The 20,474-nt window shown below is 36.5% G+C and overlaps 1 protein-coding gene across 4 annotated transcripts in view; it reads left to right on the top strand.

Moving 5' to 3' along the window:
* The window catches only part of TBC1D5 (TBC1 domain family member 5), a 537,689-nt gene that overhangs the window by 307,897 nt on the left and 209,318 nt on the right, over positions 1-20,474 (top strand). For all 4 annotated transcript variants that reach the window (XM_047768951.1, XM_047768932.1, XM_047768961.1 and 1 more), the window contains 5 exons: positions 4,059-4,161; positions 11,260-11,348; positions 12,857-12,907; positions 13,005-13,074; positions 18,231-18,403. In XM_047768951.1, coding sequence (XP_047624907.1) covers positions 4,059-4,161; positions 11,260-11,348; positions 12,857-12,907; positions 13,005-13,074; positions 18,231-18,403 — 486 coding nt within the window. The remainder of the gene's footprint in view (positions 1-4,058; positions 4,162-11,259; positions 11,349-12,856; positions 12,908-13,004; positions 13,075-18,230; positions 18,404-20,474) is intronic.

The raw sequence follows: 20,474 nt of genomic DNA, 5'->3' as shown, positions 1-20,474 counted from the left end.
CATTTCTAATTTCAATTCTCAATTCTCATCTTTAATGAATTTACTGCCATTTCTCCTTTATACATGAAGTTGTAGGTTCCCTATTGATTTTTCAAAATCTTAACAATTGTTGACTCCAACCTGGGTCTATATTCTATAATTTTTGTTATTGTTCCTAGAGCAGATTTACTTATCCAATGATATTTGATTCAGACTAATGTTCAACAGCAGTATCAGGGAGGCTACTTTGAAACTTAAAATATATTACCAAAAGCTGATTATCACTATTCCTAGAAAAGCACACTATTTTTCCCCCTTTTATTTCTGATTCCTGTAGATGGAATGCCTTCTCATTTGAAGCCTGGTAATAGGACAGTCAAGTATTTGTTGTAGGAAATAATGTTATTATTCAAATATATTCATCAACCTTATGATCTAGTTTCTTCTGTGTTAACTCTAAAACTCATGCGATTTTACGTAAATGCTTATTTATCCCTGACTCATTTATCAATAATTAGCAAAACATTTGGGAAGTACTGCTATCCTGCTAACTGTCCAGGTACATTGGAGCAGGCATTAATCTCTCTGCTTCAGTTCTTCCTACCTCTTACCTTCTGAGCTGGACTCTTTCAGCTTGAAACTTCTCTGAATGTCAGTTCTTTCTCCAACTTCTTGAGAATAGCATAAAATTTTGTCTCATTTTCAGAACTCCTCTGAAATCCTTCCCACCTTGTTTGATGCTATAGATTCTTCATCAGAATTTAGAGAACAAGTCACAGTTTTCTAAAATGGAAGATAGCATGAAACTTCACAAGTTGGCACTTCAGCATTGTAGAACAGAATGGTAGATAGACGTGCTATTGCATAGATATTCTGTGTCTGCCTAATACGCATTTTCAGTTGATTGGGTATTTGCTGAAATTGGGCAATTTAAATTAGATACCTGCAATTTAATTCTTGGAGATTTCTAGTTTTTATTTTTTTATTTTTATTTTTTGGCTTTTTTGGCTTTTTTGGCTTTTTGCTATTTCTTGGGCTGCTCCCGCGGCATGTGGAGGTTCCCAGGCTAGGGGTCTAATCGGAGCTGTAGCCACCAGCCTACGCCAGAGCCACAGCAACGCTGGATCTGAGCCATGTCTGCAATCTACACCACAGCTCACGGCAACGCCGGATCGTTAACCCACTGAGCAAGGGCAGGGACCGAACCCGCAACCTCATGGTTCCTAGTCGGATTCGTTAACCACTGCACCACGACGGGAACTCCCGATTTCTAGTTTTTAATCTTGCAAGTGGTTAGTATGCATTTAAATGAAACTATGAATTGGCGTGTGATGTAATTTACAATTTTAGTAATTAAATATTAAACTCTTACTATATAGTTCATGGATATGTGTTACAAATTAAATGTAGTTTTTAGTACTTTCTTCCATAATCCGTTCAAATTGTGACAGCTACAGAGAATGTGGTGGTGCCAGTGGGCATCAGCAATTTCCAAAGCACAGTTAAGGAAGGAAACACACAGCATTGTTCAGCTGGTGATTTGTCCAAATCCCGGGAGAGGAAACCTACTTCAAGACAGTGCTAGGTTTAAGCCATCTGATCAGGAAGGAGAGGAGGCAGTTTCACCTTCAAAGTATTCTTCTTTCTTGTTTTACTTTAATGGATAAATCTAAAGAAATTCCTCTTTGGCAATTTATTTTATTAACTAGTTACCTGACTTTCATCCTGATAACTCTGATTTGGGATATTTGACTTTCTAAAGGCTTTAGCAAATTTTTTTGTCCCAGACAAGTTATTTAACACGTTTTTGTGTTTCTTCCCTACTTCAGTGCACTTGACATCTTTCTGGAACTTCTTTGGCTTCTATGATATATTTATTATTCCTGCTCTGAATCTACTTTCAGGTAATTTTTCTCTTCTTTAGGAGCTAAGGTCACTTGTGCCTAGTCAAACTTCTAAGCCTGAGTTTGGACTGCCTGGAGGGTCATCACATTAAGATTTATGCATGGATGTAAGATAACCCCATGGACTGTTTATTACTGGCCCCCCCAAAGAGAGGCTTCCTTGATGCTAGAGAAGACGTCAGATCTAAAGGAAATTTCAAGCAAAAGTCAAATGAATAGATGAAATTGAAATAGGCTTTAGTTTATTATAAAAATTAGGACCAGAAAAGAGGCACTTCACACACCACTAGCGTAATTTACTCAGGATCCCAGCCTGAACTGGAAAGAGTCTTGCAACTCCCACAGGGAGCCCAAAGAGGATCAGAATGAAGCATAAAATGGCCGAGGTCTCCAGAAACGTTAAACAGTAAACCATCATAATAGGAAGTAAAACAACCATTACTGCTGCTCTTGATGAGACTCATGGAATATTTTTCTGTTTTTGTAATGCCCTATGCCTCCATGCTCTACAGTCTCACATATTCCCTTGTTTTCTGGTTCCAAAGACACCTAATTCACACCTTTATCACCTAAGGTACCAATACTGGAAGACTAACACTGACCTCTGTTCCTGAACATCTGCTGCTCACCAGGCGCTATTCTTGGTGCTTTCACATTGTCACAAGATCAGTATTATTATCCCTACTTAATAGATGAGGCTGTTAAGCAACCATTTACTCAAGCTAGCAGTTATGCAGCAGGAATTTGAACACAGGCTCTTCTGCTCAGGTTTGTGATTTTTCCATTTCACCTTAGTATAATGTCCTCTTATCTCCTTTCTGTAATCTCTCCTTTTGGAAGCTTAGTCCCACTTAAAGTTACTCAAATGCTATTTCCTTTGTTCCCTGTTTCAGAAATATAGAGTCACTCCATTGCTTTTCCTTGATTATAAAGACTGAATTCGAAGTTCTTTCCACACCTGCCCACATTTTCTTCTGTGCTTTTGTCCTGCTCCCAAGTGGCAGTACTTCATGGAAGTACTTTTTTTAGCACTACTAATATGCTCTGCAGTTGGAATATTCATTTGCATTACTGATACCATGGAATACCCATTGCTTTCTATGCCTTTGTGTCTTTCCTTTTGGTTACCTTTCCCACAGATGTTCTATGTAACTCCTCCCCTAAAAATTCTTGTTCAAACCTTTTGTGATTGAACCCTTTTGATTGCTTGTTTCTGGATGGCATTCCCTCTTATCTTATAGGGCCATCCCTCAGTATTCATGGGGGATTGGTTCTAGGATCCCTGCAGCTACCAAAATCCATGGATGCTCAACTCTCTTGTATAAAATAAAATAATATTCTCATAAAATCTATGCAAATCCTCCTGTATACTTTAAGTCATCTCTGGACTTCTTATAATACCTAATACAGTGCAAATGCTATGTAAATAGTTGCTGGTATGCTGGCAAATTCAAGTTTTGTGTTTTGGAATTTCTTTTCCCCAAACATTTTGATCCATGGTAGGTTGAATCTGCAGATGCCAACCTCATGGATCTACAGGGCTGACAATATATTCCTTGTGTACTGTGTTGCTTTGTATTTATTCTTTGGGTTATTGCAATTAGATATTCTTGTGTTATAAACACAATGGGTGGATATTCTTCCCTTTTTTAAATTTCACATTACTTCAAAGCACCTGATATAATTCTTGATCCAGCGATCATTTAAGCAATACTAACTCGTTCCAATTGAAGTCTATTTTAATCAGATAAAACTAATGGTGTTGTCATATATTTTTAAATCCTGGTATTTGCATTAAAAAGAATAATGATTTTTTTTTAATTTGGTACTTATAAAATCACATTATACCAAATGGGGTAAAACAAAGAAATCCATATCAAGTGCATAAGCTATGATTCCTTTTTCTTAAAAACTCTTATATTCATCATGCTGTGACCTTAAGCATATGAAGATGTTTGAAATATTTGGATGTTGAATGGTGTCGTTTCCCTCTGTGATACGTTTTCTCACCTTTTTTCTTAAATATATCAGTCCCATCAATGGCATAAGTTGCATGGCAAATACAGACTTGTACTAAAACCTAAAACAGCCCTCGGCACCTCTGTGAAATGAGAGTTTGAGGGTAATTCTTGGAACTGTGCTAATCAATTTCAATCCTGTGTTTTCTTTTTTCAGGTTTCCTGAAATGCAGTTTTTCCAACAAGAAAATGTGAGAAAAATTCTTACAGATGTTCTTTTCTGTTATGCTAGAGAGAACGAGCAGTTGCTTTATAAACAGGTAATGAAAATATCGTACAGGTGGCATCCATTGACTCAGAATTTTCTATACAGCTTGACAAATGATAGAGCAATAATGTAGCCTTTATTGTATCCAAAGTTGTATCATAATAGTAAAGCAATCAAAGAGCTGCCTGTCAGCTGCATGGTGAGAAAAGTAAGCTCATTGACGCACATATGCTTCTTCCTTATTATAAGACATTCCACGAAATTGTCTTCTATAAGGCATTCAATCTTTTCTTTCAACTTTTGGGAGTTTGTTTATAAACAGCATCTTTGAAGGCAATCTAGCAATAAAACTTTTCAGAGTTGTATATATAAATATTGTTTCTAAGTACAGCATTTATAAATATTTGACATGCTATGTAGAAAATAATCAAATGTCCTTTTACTCTTTAAAATTTACCGGTAATGTAACTTCAGAAAGTTGTTTTAAACTTTCTGAAATTTATATAGTATTCTTTGTGATCTTGATTTTTGAGTCATCTGGTTGTTAAAGAAGATTATTGGATTATGTTTATTCTTTTTGAAATGTAAATTATTTCTTTAGTATATAAAGAACTAGCTAGGTCTCTACTTAAGCTTATGGTGTTCCAGTAAAATACACAAAAGTTAGTTTCTTTTTTTTTCTTTTCTTTTTAGGGCCATACCTGCAGCATATGGAAGTTCCCAGGCTAGGGGTTGAATTGGAGCTGCAGCTGCCAGCCTATGCCACAGCCATAGCAACGTGGGATCCGAGCTGTGTCTGCAACCTACACCACAGCTTATGGCAACACCAGATCCTTAACCCACTGAACAAGGCCAGGGATTGAACCTGCATCCTCATGAATATTAGTTGGATTCCTAAACCCCTGAGCCATGATGGGAACTCTGAGTAATATGTCTTTATATTAATTACATGGTGATAATTAGCTTTTAGAATGGGAAATGGAAACAATATATTCTATTCATAGTGGCAAACCAAACTATAAAATGTCTAGAAATAAATTTAACAATATTGGAACAAAAGCTATATGGAGAAAACTATGAATGTTATTGAAGGATATAAAGCAAGAATTAAATAAATAGAAAAGTGATAGCACGTGGTGGCGAGACAATAAATAAAAAATATTAATTCTTCCCAAATTGATATATAAATATGTTATCATTCCAATGATAATCTAAGTGAGAGATAGGATTTGTAAAAAAAAAAAAACAAAACTGAACACAGTTATCTTAAATGTAGTACCAAAAAGGTTTACAGTAATTTTAATGGTGATGATCTACCTAGTGGTTAAGAGCACTGGGTCTAGATTCAAATCCTTTTCTTTCTTTTCCTTCAGCTCCATCATTTTGGTTTATGAGGGCAATAATAGTATTGGCTTTGTAGAATTGAAAGCATGTAGTGCTCACTAAGAGTTTATGTTGGTAGTTGTGATCATTATTACTATAGTTGTTATTAAATATACAGGAGATGGAGTTCCCATCGTGGCACAGTGGTTAACGAATCGGACTGGGAACCATGAGGTTGCGGGTTCGATCCCTGCCCTTGCTCAGTGAGTTAAAGATCCGGCGTTGCCACGAGCTGTGGTGTAGGTCGCAGACGCGGCTCGGATCTCGAGTTGCTGTGGTTCTGGCGTAGCCTGGCAGCTACAGCTCTGATTCGACCCCTAGCCTGGGAACCTCCATATGCCGCAGGAGTGGCCCAAGAAATGGCAAGAAGACAAAAAAAAGAAAAAAAAAAGAATTTAAATATACAGGAGTTGCCACAGAATTTAGGGGAATGGGTAATGGCACAGGGAAATATGAAAACTGTTATAAATATTCTGTTATCAAACCAATGTAACATTAGTATGGGAATTGAGAAATAGATCAGTGAAACAAACTAAGAACAGGTCCAATTATAAATGAAATCTTAATATAAGATAGGACATTTTCATTCAATGGAAAAGGATATTGATTTGTCATATTTCGCTTTCCATCTAGAAATAAGATTAAATTATACCTTTATTGGAGAATGAATTCTAATGGAGTAAAGATATAATTGTAAAAACTAAAATTACATAAAAAGCCTGGGAAAACATTTAGAATTTTTTTATAATCTCAGATTAGGAGAGGCCTTCCCAAGTAAGACAGGCTATTCAGGTCAGATATAAAGTGCAAAACCCAAAAAATGCCAAAAAGGAGACTGGGAGAAAATAAATTTCAATCAGTGTAGGATTTTTTGGAAACCAAAAATAGAAAATTCCATCTAGAGTGACTTAAAGTCTAAGAATGATATTAACACACCTTGCAAGAAGTCTGTGGGCAGAATGGTTCTGCAGTATTTGTTAGTTCAGTAGCTCAGACTCTTCAGCAATGATACAGGTTTATTTCTATTTTCCTCTTTTCCTCTTCTCATTGTGTTGGCTTCTGTCATCAAGCCTATTTCCTTGTTGCCCCTTGTCCTCTTTTGAATATTTGGAAATACCTCACAGTAAAAGATTTGATGATAGCAAATCAAGTCAGGATAAAATTATCTCAAGATATACATTTGTTTCCCTTTTTTCTTTAGAGAAAGAAAAAAAACTAGGTTAAGGGAGTCTTATAATAATGGAAACAAGTTCCAGGGACAAGAAACAAAAATGTGGTAATTGCACACTCCACCATTTGTGATGTGTGCAGCCCACTGCATTTGTCAGGAAGACGCAACAGAAATATGGAAGATCAGATTCTTGATAATTTAGACAAAGTCTATCAATTACCAAATAGGAAAGTATTAATGTACTCCTGAGTATCACATTCTAAAACTTAAATTCCTCTCTGTACATGTTAAAAATTCTATAGATTCTTTACATAGAAAGAATCTCTTGTTGTAAAAGGATTGAATATTTAGCCAGATCAAATTAAAGAAAAAACCTTGAGTTTCATCACAAGCTGTTAAAGCTATTATTTTGTACTAGGTGACACCCCGTTTAACATCGACCATATTGTTAATAGTTATGGGATTTTATTGAATTAATGAGACTGTTATCATGTAGTAGAATGTCTTGCTGAGTTAATTGAAACTGCAGAGATTATATAAATGGTATTAATGAACTTTGACTGCCTGATGCCTCAGCTTTAATAAAGACTGCTTGGTGGGCTAAATGAACACAGGCAGATAAAAGAACAGGTTCAATTTTGTGAGCCTACAGGCTGTTGATGAAGAAAACTTTGTTACCTTTGTTTTCAACTGGCATGAGTTTGTAGTGCAGTGACTACTAACCATCCAGCAAGGATAAAGGCTGTAAGGAAGTAGAAACACTGATACTATAGATAGAAGCAAAATAGACATTTTAGGAACCAAGAAGTATACTGACAGTTCATTCTTTTTTTATTATGCTTTGTCAAATTTACAGCATATTGAATTTGTGATCGTTCTTTCCAGACAGTTCTCTTTTCCTTTAAAGATGTCTATTTGCTTGCCATTTGTGATTATTTTTCAGGTTTTACTAGTCTAGAATTCAGAGTAAAACCAACAATCTCTTCTAAGTCTTATTTGAGAAAATTATCCCTAGTTTAGTGGGAAGTCAACCCTGAATTTTTAAAAGGTTGTCTTGATGGTATTTAGGGGACTCTTAATGCCCATTGTACAAAAAGCTCCCTTATTTATTGATGGGAAATATTAGCATGTGATTCAGTATTCTTCTTGTTCATTTTTCATCATATTGTAGTTCAGCTTTTACCTGTGTATTGGTAAAATGAAACATCTACCTCTTACTGTATTAAGGAGTAGCTGTTTCATTCACTGTCACTATGTAATGAGCATCTTATCTTTATGAGCTGAGCCTGTAGTAGGAGCTGGGTTTTTCTTTTTCTTTTCTTTTTTGTCTTTTTGCCTTTTCTAGGGCCTCACCTGTGGCATATGGAGGTTCCCAGGCTAGGGGTCCAATCAGAGCTGTAGCTGCTGGTCTACGCCAAAGCCACAGCAATGTGGGATCCGAGCCACGTCTGTGACCCACACCACAGCTCACAGTAATGCCAGATCCTTAACCCACTGAGTGAGTCCAGGGATCAAACCCACTACCTCATGGTTCCTAGTCAGATTCGTTAACCACTGAGCCATGATAGGAACTCCGGAGCTGGGTTTTTCTACTTACGTTTTTATGTATGTTTGTATGTACATGTATGTGTATGTGTCATTGTCCCAGTTTATAACTACAGTACTTCTGTTCTCATTTTATTATGATATGTCTCGCTGTCTAGACCACAGGGTCCATAATGGTTAGGAATTTGCTCGATTCATTCCCTTTCGTGTTCCCAGCACATCGTAAGTAGTTAATAGATAATTTTTGAAATAAATGAAGGTGAGTGATACATGAACAAATGGAGAATCCAGAGAGATTGGTGTTGCAGAAACAAGTGGTAAGAGAACATTCAAAGAAAGTGAGAAGATGCATTTAGGCAAGAACTGTTTCTTACCAGCCATAATTAGTTAGAAGACATATTACAGGGAAAAGTTCCATTCAGACGATCTCTGCCACCACCACCACCAGAAGCAGCCAAAACCTAGCAATAAACCTAATAAAAACTATGCAGTTGTACACGTTTTTAGATTGGAAACCTGGTGTTCTTAAAAATATATATTTTCTTCAAGTTAATTTTAATGCAGTGGCAAAAAACGTGAGAAAGTGTTTGTAACAAAAATGAGTGAGTTAACATCCTGAATTGGTCAAGAAGTGTTACAAATCATCAGGGAAAAGGAAACACATTATTAGGAGAAAATGGGCAATTCATTAAATTAAAATGGCCAATAAAATGTTTGTGCTCAATCTCATTAGCATTTAAATAAGTTAAAATGACCATTTGACTGTGAGATTTTTTTTTTTTTGTCTTTTTGCCATTTCTTGGGCCGCTCCCACAGCATATGGAGGTTCCCAGGCTAGGGGTCTAATCAGAGCTGCAGCCACCGGCCCACGCCAGAGCCACAGCAATGCAGGATCCGAGCCGCATCTGCAACCTACACCACAGCTCACGGCAACGCCGGGATCGTCAACCCACTGAGCAAGGGCAGGGACCGAACCCGCAACCTCATGGTTCCTAGTCGGATTCGTTAACCACTGCGCCACAATGGGAACTCCTGACTGTGAAATTTGATAGGATTTTTAAAAAACTCTGAAGTTACAGGTGGGGATGTAAGAGATGGTGATTTTTGTGCCTTAAAGGAAGGGAATTCTTTCTGAAGGCCAGGTTAGTTGGTTAATTGTATAAATCAGAGACTTTAACAAATGTCTTAACTCGCTTATCCAGAAATTCGGCTCCTACGGACTTTATCCTAAGGAAACTATCAGAAATAAGCAAAAAGATAGAGTTCCTGTCATGGTGCAGTCGTTAACGAATTGACTAGGAACCATGAGGTTGCGGGTTCGGTCCCTGCCCTTGCTCAGTGGGTTAATGATCTGGCGTTGCCGTGAGCTGTGGTGTAGGTTGCAGACTCGGCTCGGATCTGCTGTGGCTCTGGCATAGGTCAGTGGCTACAACTCCAATTCGACCCCTAGCCTGGGAACCTCCATATGCCACGGGAGCGGCCCAAGAAATAGCAAAAAAAAAAGAAAGAAATAAGCAAAAAGGTTACCAAAAGGGTATTTGTCACGGTTTTCAATTTTCTTTCTTTCTTTTCTTCTTTGGCTCTTCAATCTTCCTTCCTCTCTTTTTTGTTGTCATTTGCTTTTCTGTAGTTTTTTAAATAATAACAAAACTGTTATTACATTGATGATTAAAGTTATGGCACTTGGTCATTGGAATAATTTGAGTTATAAACCCTCATAATGATTTTAAAACACATTAGCAACACTTAATTCCATTCTTTCTGGGTCTCTACTAAGTTCTTCTAAGGAATGGTCTTTTCAAAGCTTGTTTAGTAGGAGATGGACAGTGACGTGTGGTGATTTGTCCTAGATCACAAGTACATTGTCAATAGATCATAAATAATTTTTTTAATGTCAGTACGTTCTTTTATTTCAAGGCTAGTGATAACTTATAAATGAACTCTGACACAGTTTACCTTCACGTTACTTTATTATAAGAACTAGCGTCCTGTGCAGTAAATCTCACGGAGCTGCTAGACTGTGCAGAGGGCTGTGTGACTGTCCTTCTGTCACAGGAGGTTTTCTCTCATCCGCCAGCAAACACTTTCTCTCCTTTCTGTTTCCTTACTTATTTCCTGTCAAGGTGGAGTTTTGTCTTGTCTTTTTATAAAAGGTGAGCAAAAGGAAAATCATAATTTACTGACTTTAAGAAAAGGCAGAAAAAAATATAATCTGTTTTCAACTTGTTAAAATATATTTTTGATGCCTAAGTAGGGGAAAATATCTCAACAGGACAAATCACTGATGTGGAATATTTTATTTCCTCACAATAATGGATTAATAATGCATTTTTATAATACTCTATGAAATACTTAGTAATTAATATATCTTTTTGTTTCCGTGCCTGTTCATGTAATCCATAGGTGAACACAATATAAGAAAAAAGAAAGCTGTATTGGTGAAATTGCTAAATAAATTGAAGAGTAAACTCATAGCTTAAGTAGGCAGGAAAAAAAATTATGGCCATCTTCTGATTAAACGTGTAGAAAATCTTACTTTAAAAACTTTGTTTTCTACCATACCTGCTTTTATTATCCAGCATTTCCAGCTAGCTGACTTCAGCTCTTCCTAAATCTACAGACATCCTAATTTTGAGCCATTATATAATGAAAACATTGGATGTAATTTCTTAGGTCTACAATTCTTAGTTGCCCTTCTTACTGCAGATCTTTACACTGTAGCTCATGATTATAATTTGCATAAATGAAATTCATATTTATGAGTACAGATCGTGAAGCAACTGACAGGTGCAAGGTTGTCTACCATGCCAATTTATTGTTTGTTGTGCCATTTAAAAGAGAACTGCTCTCCATGTTTTAAAGAAGAATACATGCTGTGGTTGAATTGGAATCAAATTCTAAAAGTAAATAAAATCTCATTTTGTAGCTTTTTATTTCCATACTTTTCTGTATACTGTGGAAATGCTGGTGGTGGGATCAGCTGCAAAAGCTCTTGGCTCAGCTCATTCTGTCCACTAGTGACTGGACACCCCCGCCCCATTGCTGTTCCAGGGCATGCACGAGCTGCTGGCGCCCATAGTCTTCACCCTCCACTGTGACCACCAAGCCTTTCTTCATGCCAGTGAGTCTGCACAACCAAGGCAAGTTTTTATATGAGCTCCTTTTATTTTCTCCATCCTGCAATAGTCTTCTTTTACCTCAACATCTTGTACATTGTAGGTATTTTGTAAATTGTAAGCATTCGGTTGTGTTTCATGTGGCTGATTGTTAATTCCACTTAATAAATATAATCCCCTTTCAGCAATGGAGCAAATTTGGAGTCATAAATATCTCTGCAAGTCTTAGAGCTGCATCAAAGGAAGACATATAATTAATGGATCAAGAGGACATTTTTGTTGTAATGGCAGAGTGCTACTGATTGCTCTATTCCTGTATACCATCCTCTAGTGATCCATTCTCTCAAGTGAGAGAACCTTATCCATGAGATACTATGTCCCCACCAGATTCCACTCAGTTCAGGTCAGATGTAAGAGAACAGTTGCACAAAGAGCCCCCATCTCTAAATAAACAAAAATGGCTTCTCCCGTTTTTGAGATACATTAATTTATTTCCAGCAAATAACATAGTAATTATATTTAAACTAGGCTGATAGAATTTTATTTTGTAACATAAGATATCCTAACTAGATGGGCCAGAGAAGAATTTAGGAAGCATCTTAGAAGTCAAGAGCTGAGGGATTATAAAACCTAGACAGATAGATATACTCCACAGGCTAGCCCATCTTTATGCAGAAGATAAAAGTAACATATAGCATTTATCTGTGTGTTTATCTCCACCATCTTTATTGATCAAGTGGTAGCCAGTCATCTTGCTGAGCTGTATTAGGGCATTTGTCAAATCAACTTTTGTTTACCATGTTACAGATTAGTATTTTCTTGTTCCTTGGAGTTTTTCTAATTATACTGAATTTACTGGATCTGACTATAGCAACCATATCTTTATTGCTGTTGCTTCCCTTATTCTAAAATATGATAAGGATGAAGTTAGTATTGGGATCCTGTTTTCATGCCAGTTTTATCTTTTTAAAAGCATACATATATGCAGAATATGCAGGAAAGTATATATGATGAAAAATAGCTTTTAAAGGATTTAGACATGCTTCTTTAGTTCTTTCAATCCTTTGTAAAGTAAAAGCAACAGTAAAATAGATTTGGAAGAGGTGCTCTCACGGGTTAATGGATGTTAAAATATAATAATGTAGAAGCCATTAAAAGAAAATAATGTTTGATATGGGCTATTTGACCTATTTTTTTGTTTCGTTTTGGACAAGTGATAGTCTATAGAGTAATCAATTTATTCTAGAATAAGCACATTCAAAGGATGTATTGTCACATTCAGTGTTTGTTATCTGGAATAATTAGATAGTTACCTCACTGTGGTATAGGCAGGCGACTAATTTGGTCTTAATCTTTATAGAAAGAAAGGATTTTATTTGTTAATGTAGTTGCTCTTTTCATTAAAAAAGCTAACTTTTTTTCATTTACACATTATATGAAAGTTGGCTTATGAGTATAGAATAAGACAACCTCTTCATTGCCTTCAATTACAAAAATTTACACATTCTGATTGCTTGTATTACTTTTTTAAGTGAGGAAATGAAAACTCTCTTGAACCCTGAGTACCTGGAACATGATGCCTAGTAAGTACGAAAACTTTTCTGTTATGTTTATATTTTATGCCATTTTTACTGTAATGAAGGTTTAACATTAGTATTATATTATTTTTCTATTTTTTAGTGCAATGTTCTCACAACTTATGGAAACTGCTGAACCTTGGTTTTCTACTTTTGAGCATGATGGTCAAAAGGTACATTTTCTAATATGGATCTTTTCAATATATTGAGGGAACAAATGATTTCAGTGAGTAACAAAATATCAGAGAATAAAAGCTATTATTATTACTGTAAAAATGAAAATATAAAAATACCTATGGAAGTAAGTTTGAACTTGCGATCTCTATCATATATCTATTAATATTGATGGATACACTAAGGTATGGGTACACAAAGGTATAAAACATTTCACATAAATAGAAACTTTATATGTTTGTATATTATGTATGACAATATAATTTCCTAAAAATTATTATAAATTTGAATGAAAAGTGCATTTATCTACTTGGTCTGTGCTGTCCTGGTAGGTTACTAGGTGCCACAGTGCATAGATAAATGCTGTATCAGATAGGTTGTTTTATTAATGCATTGCTATTGAATTTATATGGTTAGCATCAATACCATTTATCCTCACTCTCTCCTAGTCTTATTTTTTAACTATAATTTTTATTGTGAAATAATAAACATACCATGACATTTACCTTTTTAAAGTGTAGTACGTTCATAAAATTCCACAAATGTCCCCACTATCTAATTTCAAAGCATTTTTAACACCCCAAAAGAAGATCACATACGCATTAGTAGTCATTTCCTGTTTCACCCTTTGGCTTCTGGCCTCACTCATCTATCTCCTATTTTTTGAACTTGCCTTTTCTGGACATTTCATATAAACAGAATCACACAACATGAGACCCTTTGTGACTGACTTTTCCCGCTTAGCGTAATGTTTTCAAAGTTCCTTCATGTAGTAGCATGTCTGAACTTCATTCCTCTTCGTGGCTGCATAGTGTTTCATTGCATTGATATATATACCATGTTCTGTTTTTCCATACTTCAGTTGTTGGACATTTGGGTTCTTCTCACTACTAAGAATAACGTTGCTCTGAACATTTGTGTACAAACTTTTGTGTGAACATATGTTTTCAGTTCTCTCAGCATATCTCTTGGAGTAGAATTGCTAAATTAACTGTTGTTTTAAACAAACATACATGCTAACTTAGAGATCATTATGGTCTTTTCATTGTTATTACACAATATTGGAAAAATTGCAGATTTTTCTGGCGCAGGATGTTGTGAAGAGTTTTTGGTACATTATTTTCTGTAGGACTAATTTTATTTATATTGCTATAATTGAGTGCATTCTGGTTAGAAACCACCTATTTACTCAGTCTCTTCATCCCTTCCCTTCACAAATGAAATAGATAACTAATGCTTTTTCTGCCTTTGGTCTAGGTCAGGGCGAACTGCTGCCTGCAGGCCAATTTGGCCTGCCATCTGTTTTTGTACAGCTTGTGTGTTAAAAATGGCTTTTACATTATTAAATGGTTGAAAAAATATCAAAAGAGGAGTAATATTTTGTGACATATGAAAATTATGTAGAATTCAAATTTCCATAGCCATAAAAAAGTTTTATTGGGATATAGCCATGCCTATTTGTTTATTTACTTACTGTCTTTGGCTGAATTCTCGTTCCAACAGCAGAGTTGGGTAGGTACAACACAGACTGTGTGACTTCTAAAGGCTAAAATATTTACCATCTGGCTCTTTACAGAGAAAGTTTTTTGACCCCCAGCCTAGGTGATAAAGTCTTCATTCAGTGATATGTCATGATGCTACATTCTGTAAGGGTTGTTAGAGGGGAAGCTTACTGAAAGCATGTGTGATGAACTACTTTATGTTTCGGAACAATAACTTAACATTCTTGGCTGGTGATTTGATGTATTCAGAGTATTTGTACACATTTAAATACAGGCCTCCTGATCATTTTATGCAGTGGTCATTCTGTATTTTATAACTGATTCATAGTATCTGAGAAACTGAATGATAAAAATGTGACGGCTACCATGTTTTAGTTTTACTTATTCATGTTGCTTTCACTGATCAATCCATGAAGATGGCTAAGACAAGACAAAGACATTATTTTATCAAAGAACACATAGATGTGACCTCTGAGAATTTACGTTAATCACTCATGTATATCAGTACATAATATAGTCCTAGAAAGCATGTCTAAGGAATCCCTTTTTCATCCTTCCTTTTTATTCTATTTCATGCTTCTGTCATCTTTTTAAAAAGAAATTCAAGAAAGAAATTAATGTATCACTCCTTCATTCAGTTCTTCTAATTCCTTGGAAAGTTTGATTATATCTCTATGCGTGCTACCTAGTTCAGTGACACAGTTTTTATAGTCAGGCTTTCTTGAAAAAGGAAATGGTGCTTTGGTTTTACAAAATGGTGTGAAATCATCATCTTGCTGCATTCCTCAGTTTGTGGCCTGGCACTGAGATCAGAACACACTTTGAGTATCACTAATAAGTGGTTAGAGAGGTTTTCTAGTTTTATTGGTAGTTGTTGCTATCTCTTGTGATCCTATTTGTAAATGCAAATAGCATCCTTTATGGTAAGAAATTCTGAGGATAAAGAAGTGTTTTCCATGAACTCTATCTTTACTTTTTTGATTTTGCCCTTAGACAAGCAAAGCTGTTTCTCATTTAAGTGGTCATAAACATTACTTTCACGTTTTTAAAATTTAAGATTTTTAAATAAGTATTCTGAGCTCAGGGGAAATCTCTTATAACTACAGTTTACATAAGCCTATAGTTCTTAGACTACACATGAGTCCCTATTAAGTATCTAAAGAATGGGCTACATATGCTGCTGATTTCATGACAACTCATACTGTTCCAACTAGAAATTGATAATATGGTTTCATTTTTACCAGATGGACTTAGAATTATTCTATCCAAAGCCAGTAGTTGCACTTCTTGGAGCGAGTTTATTGAAGATCCACAGAAAGATGAGTAAATCAGTCATCTGCTCCCATGCGATTGTTAGAAACCCTGTCTGAGCTCATATCTCTACCACACGCTGCATGCCATTCAGCCCAGAGTTTCCTCAGTAAAAAAAAACTACATGACCAAAGTATACAATATGTCCAAGTGCTTATTTTTAAAGGAAATTTAACCTCAGTGAATAGCATTTTACAATTAACATGAATTATATTAAGAGGAAAATAATTTAACAAGAATTTTTAAGTGAAAGCATCTTGATTTTTTTGAAGAGAATACTAGATGTTGCAAAATCAGAAAAAGATGTCTTGGGTGTACTATTTTTATAATAAATGACCATAATATAAAGTTTTCCCTTTCTCCTGTCTGTGCAAATTAGCAACAGTGAATTGAGCCATAAAAATTAAAATGGCCTTATATCCTTCAGACCTAAATACACTAGGGCAGACATTGTAGAAAACCCAAAGGGATCCTTTCTTTTTAAGACTTGAAATGATCCTGGACAGGACATTTCCCCTTTACTTAGGCCTGCCACTCCCTTCCTCTCTTCTGTGTTTTCCACCAGCCTGATTAGTATTATACTTCTTAGGTAGAATTCCAAGGTGTGTGTGTGTGTGTAGTTTTTCCCTCCAGATGACAAGGGCAAGAGCTTTATCTTCATTTTTGTGCCCTGGAATCTGGTCCAATGGCAAAAAGACAATATTCCTTTTAGAGATCTCACGGTTTAGGAGGCAGAGTATTAGAAAAGCATCCTGAGAAGCTGAGAAGATGATAAAGAACTAGGACCTGGCACTAAAGCCAAATCTTTAAATATACTTGGGGCTCCTCAGAGGAAACACTGGGGAGGGGCTGTTTCAGGCAGAAGAGTGGCACCCTCAGGACCCCTAGGAGCACAGTGGAATAGAGGCTGGCCAGGTGGTAGAGAACCTTGCAGACTTGGCTAAAGAATGTGGACCGTTTGTTTTGTTTCTCCTGGAGTGCAAATAATGGAAACCTGTTAAAGAGATTTAAGGAGGGCCATATGGCATAATCGAATATCTGCTTTAGACAGATCATCTGGCATTTTGGAGGGTGGATTTAAAAGCAGACTAACTTGGGGGCATCAAGATCAGAAGGAAAGGAATGATTAAGGGCCCCAAATCAAGTTGATAACAGCAGAAGAAGAGACATACCCAAGTCTCTGAGTGGTTCTGAGGAGCTAGGTCAACTAGGTGTTCTTACTGAAGGATGGGTTGAGGGTAGGCATGGGGAAAGGGTGAATATGTTTTTGAGTGGAAGATAATGAGCCCCGTTGTGGGCCTGCTGAATTGGAGACCCCTTTGTCAATCTAAGATTCTTGGCGGACATCCGAGTGTATGGGAGGTACTCTAGAGTTCTAGGTTTTGAATACAGATTAGGAAGCCTTTGGAAAATGGGTTTTGGTGGAAGCACTGTCTATGACTGAGCTCATATAAGTAGTGAATAAAACTGAAACCAGAACTGTATAAACTGCATTTGTGAAACAGAAGCAAGAATTTGAACTAGAGAAGTAGACGAGGGTGAGTGGTAGGCAGACAGTCAGGAGAGAGTGATGCTATAAATCCAAATATTGAAGAGGAAGAAATTGGGGACTGAACATCAGAAGAAAAGTCAGACATAGTGCATTAGGGCAAATCCTTAGATTTGAGGGGCTAGTTGAACTTTACATGAAAGGATTACCAGGAGTTACATTCTGTCTGTCTTAATATGGGCTATGGGATGGCAGGAAGGGCAGTTGTAGTTGGCTCATATAGTTTTTTTGTTGTTGTTGTTTTGGTTTTTTTTGGGCTATACTTTTGGTCTGGAGAATTTTAAAATCTTTCAAAAGACAGAGAAGATCTTTTTTTCTAGTACTGGTTTACTTTATTTCCTAACTGTTTTAACAGTTTTGAGAACTCAAAGTAAAATAGTTTTCAATTACTTTTTTTTATGTTTAAATCTTATGCCACAAGAAATATGTTTTCCTCAGAATATTCCATTTATGTACTATGACTGCTGATTAGACAAACTGGCCATGGCTAAATACACTAGTGGCCACCACTACCTCTAGCCAAAATTATCTTGTAAGATTTAATGTCACCAAAGAAACTGGTCAAGGAAATACAAGTAGAAAATATTTTAGAAGATGTTTCCTGACCATTACTCTATGTGCACAATCATCTATGTGACAATCCACATATGATTTCACATTTTAAGTGTTTGTCTACAGTTGATTTAAAGTAGTTATTGGTTCTCATTTAAACTCCCATTGATAAGTACATTTAAGAATAATGTCCATGCATGTTAGTTTCACATTGAAATAATCCATTTTCCCTATTTTTTAGGGGAAAGAAACCCTGATGCCTCCTATTCCCTTTGCTAGACCGCAGGATTTGGGACCAACAATTGCTATTGTTACTAAAGTCAACCAGATCCAGGATCATCTACTGAAGAAGCATGATATAGAGCTTTACATGCACCTCAATAGACTAGAAATTGCGCCACAGATATATGGGCTGTAAGTATTCAAGTTTAAACTTCAGCAACACCTAATTATGTTTGATGGTGGTTTCTGTATGTTTCAGATTCACAGAAGTAAGAGTAAGAGCAATCCCAGCCCTATTTCATTTCAGATTTCCTTTGTGTTCTGTATGCCAGGGTCTGTGCTCATTGCATTCATGTGTCATACCTCATCTACTGTTACCCCTTTGTTACAGAGGAAGGAACTAAGTCAGATTCATTTCTGCTGAGCCATGATGGAAACTCCCAGAAGTGTATTTCTAAAAGGGTGATAAATGAAGTTCCCGTTGTGGCTCAGCAGTTAACTGAACCATCCATAACGATGTGGGTTCGATGACTGGCCTTGCTCACTGGGTTAAGGATCTGGCGTTGCTGTGAGCTGTGGTATATAGGTCAAAGATGTGGCTCAGATCCCGCATCGCTGTGGCTCTGGCATAGGCCGGCCACTACAGCACTGATTCGACCCCTAGCCTGAACCTCCATAGGCTGTGGGTGCAGCCCTAAAAGACAAAGACAAAAAAAATAATAATAAAAAAATAAAAGTATGATAAATGTCCCTTAGTGAAAATAATAGGTTAATCTTCTTCAGCCATATGACTTGTGTAACATGCTCTAGAGGAAGAATATGGAGCCAGTCACCTTTGGATGTGTGTGTGTGTGTGTGCCTATGTATGCATTCAGTGGCTTATAATGTGAGTAGCCAAATTAGAATGGTAGATTAATAAATATCGGAGTTCCCCGTTATGGATCAGTGGTTAATGAATCTGACTAGGAACCATGAGGTTGAGGGTTCGATCCCTGGCCTTGCTAAGTGGGTTAAGGATCTGTCGTTGCCGTGAATTGTGGTGTAGGTCACAGACGTGGCTCGAATAACGAATGGCTGTGGCTCCGGCACAGGCCGGCAGCTACAGCTCCAATTAGACCTCTAGCCTGGGAACCTCCATATGCCTCAGGTGTGGCCCTAGAAAAGATAAAAAATATATATATATATGGATTAATTGTGTAGTGGCACAAATAACACAGGGATCCTTTAAGCTGAAACAATAGATGCATTCCTATCTAGTGCTAGTGGTTCCTTGGTAGATATTTCCTGCAAATCCCTTCTCTCAACTACATAGAACATAGAAAATTGAAAAGATATTTCTGAGATAGATATACATAGTAGGCGCTCATTGAATATGAATTTATTTGAATTTGGAAAAATCTCAAGTCAGAGGTTTAGAACCAGAGCAGAGGCCATTTGTTTAACCCAAATAAAAGCATGTCAGTGAGTGTTTTATGCTCTCATGTTATACAGAATCTATCACTAATAATAACTCAGATGTTATTTTTCTCTGGAAGCTCTGAGCTGTGATTGATGATGTCTGGTCTCTTGTTTTAATGATGCCTGTGTTCATTTCTGTGACTTAAGCCTGACTTCATCATTGAGAGCAGCTCCATCATTCCCAGTGGAAGTGAGAAAGTTGTGGGGGCGTGGGTCTTGGGCAGCACTCTGGGTTATTCATTAACTGATGTTTATTATGCTTGTAGGTCTAGCTAACATATTTATGATTGCAGAATAAAAATTTATGTTAAAATATCTAGTGGCAAGGTCGGGAGGCAAATTCTGTATTCCTCTCTACTATATACTCAACGAATTCATTCAGTCAAATACAGAAATCCATTTCATAGCCTCAATAATTGTTTTCTAGTCTAGAAGTTGGTCTTAAGTATTGAGGAAAGGAACTAATATTGGACATGTTTATTGTTTCTCTGAAATGCTCTATTGTTTGTTACCTCTTTGGCACAGCTGGTGGTGGTCGGGGTGTGGACTTGGGTGCACTGGTTTATAACCACTGTGTGTTCTGGTTTTCTCACCAGACATTAGTTCCCATCAGCTTTTCTTTGTCATAATCACTCATAGAGCTTCTTGGATGTTGGTGGCCATCACCTTCCCATAAAATTCTATGATCCATGACATAATCACTCTTAATCCTTTCAACTTTATTTTTCAGCAGTACTAACAAAATCAGGGTTCCTAGTAACCATAATTGAATCAGTTATCCCTTTATTTTTGCATAGAATCTCAC

Source organism: Phacochoerus africanus, chromosome 1, assembly GCF_016906955.1.
Source record: "Phacochoerus africanus isolate WHEZ1 chromosome 1, ROS_Pafr_v1, whole genome shotgun sequence".
Classification (NCBI taxonomy): Eukaryota; Metazoa; Chordata; class Mammalia; order Artiodactyla; family Suidae; genus Phacochoerus; species Phacochoerus africanus.
This window is presented reverse-complemented; position numbering and strand designations above follow the sequence as displayed.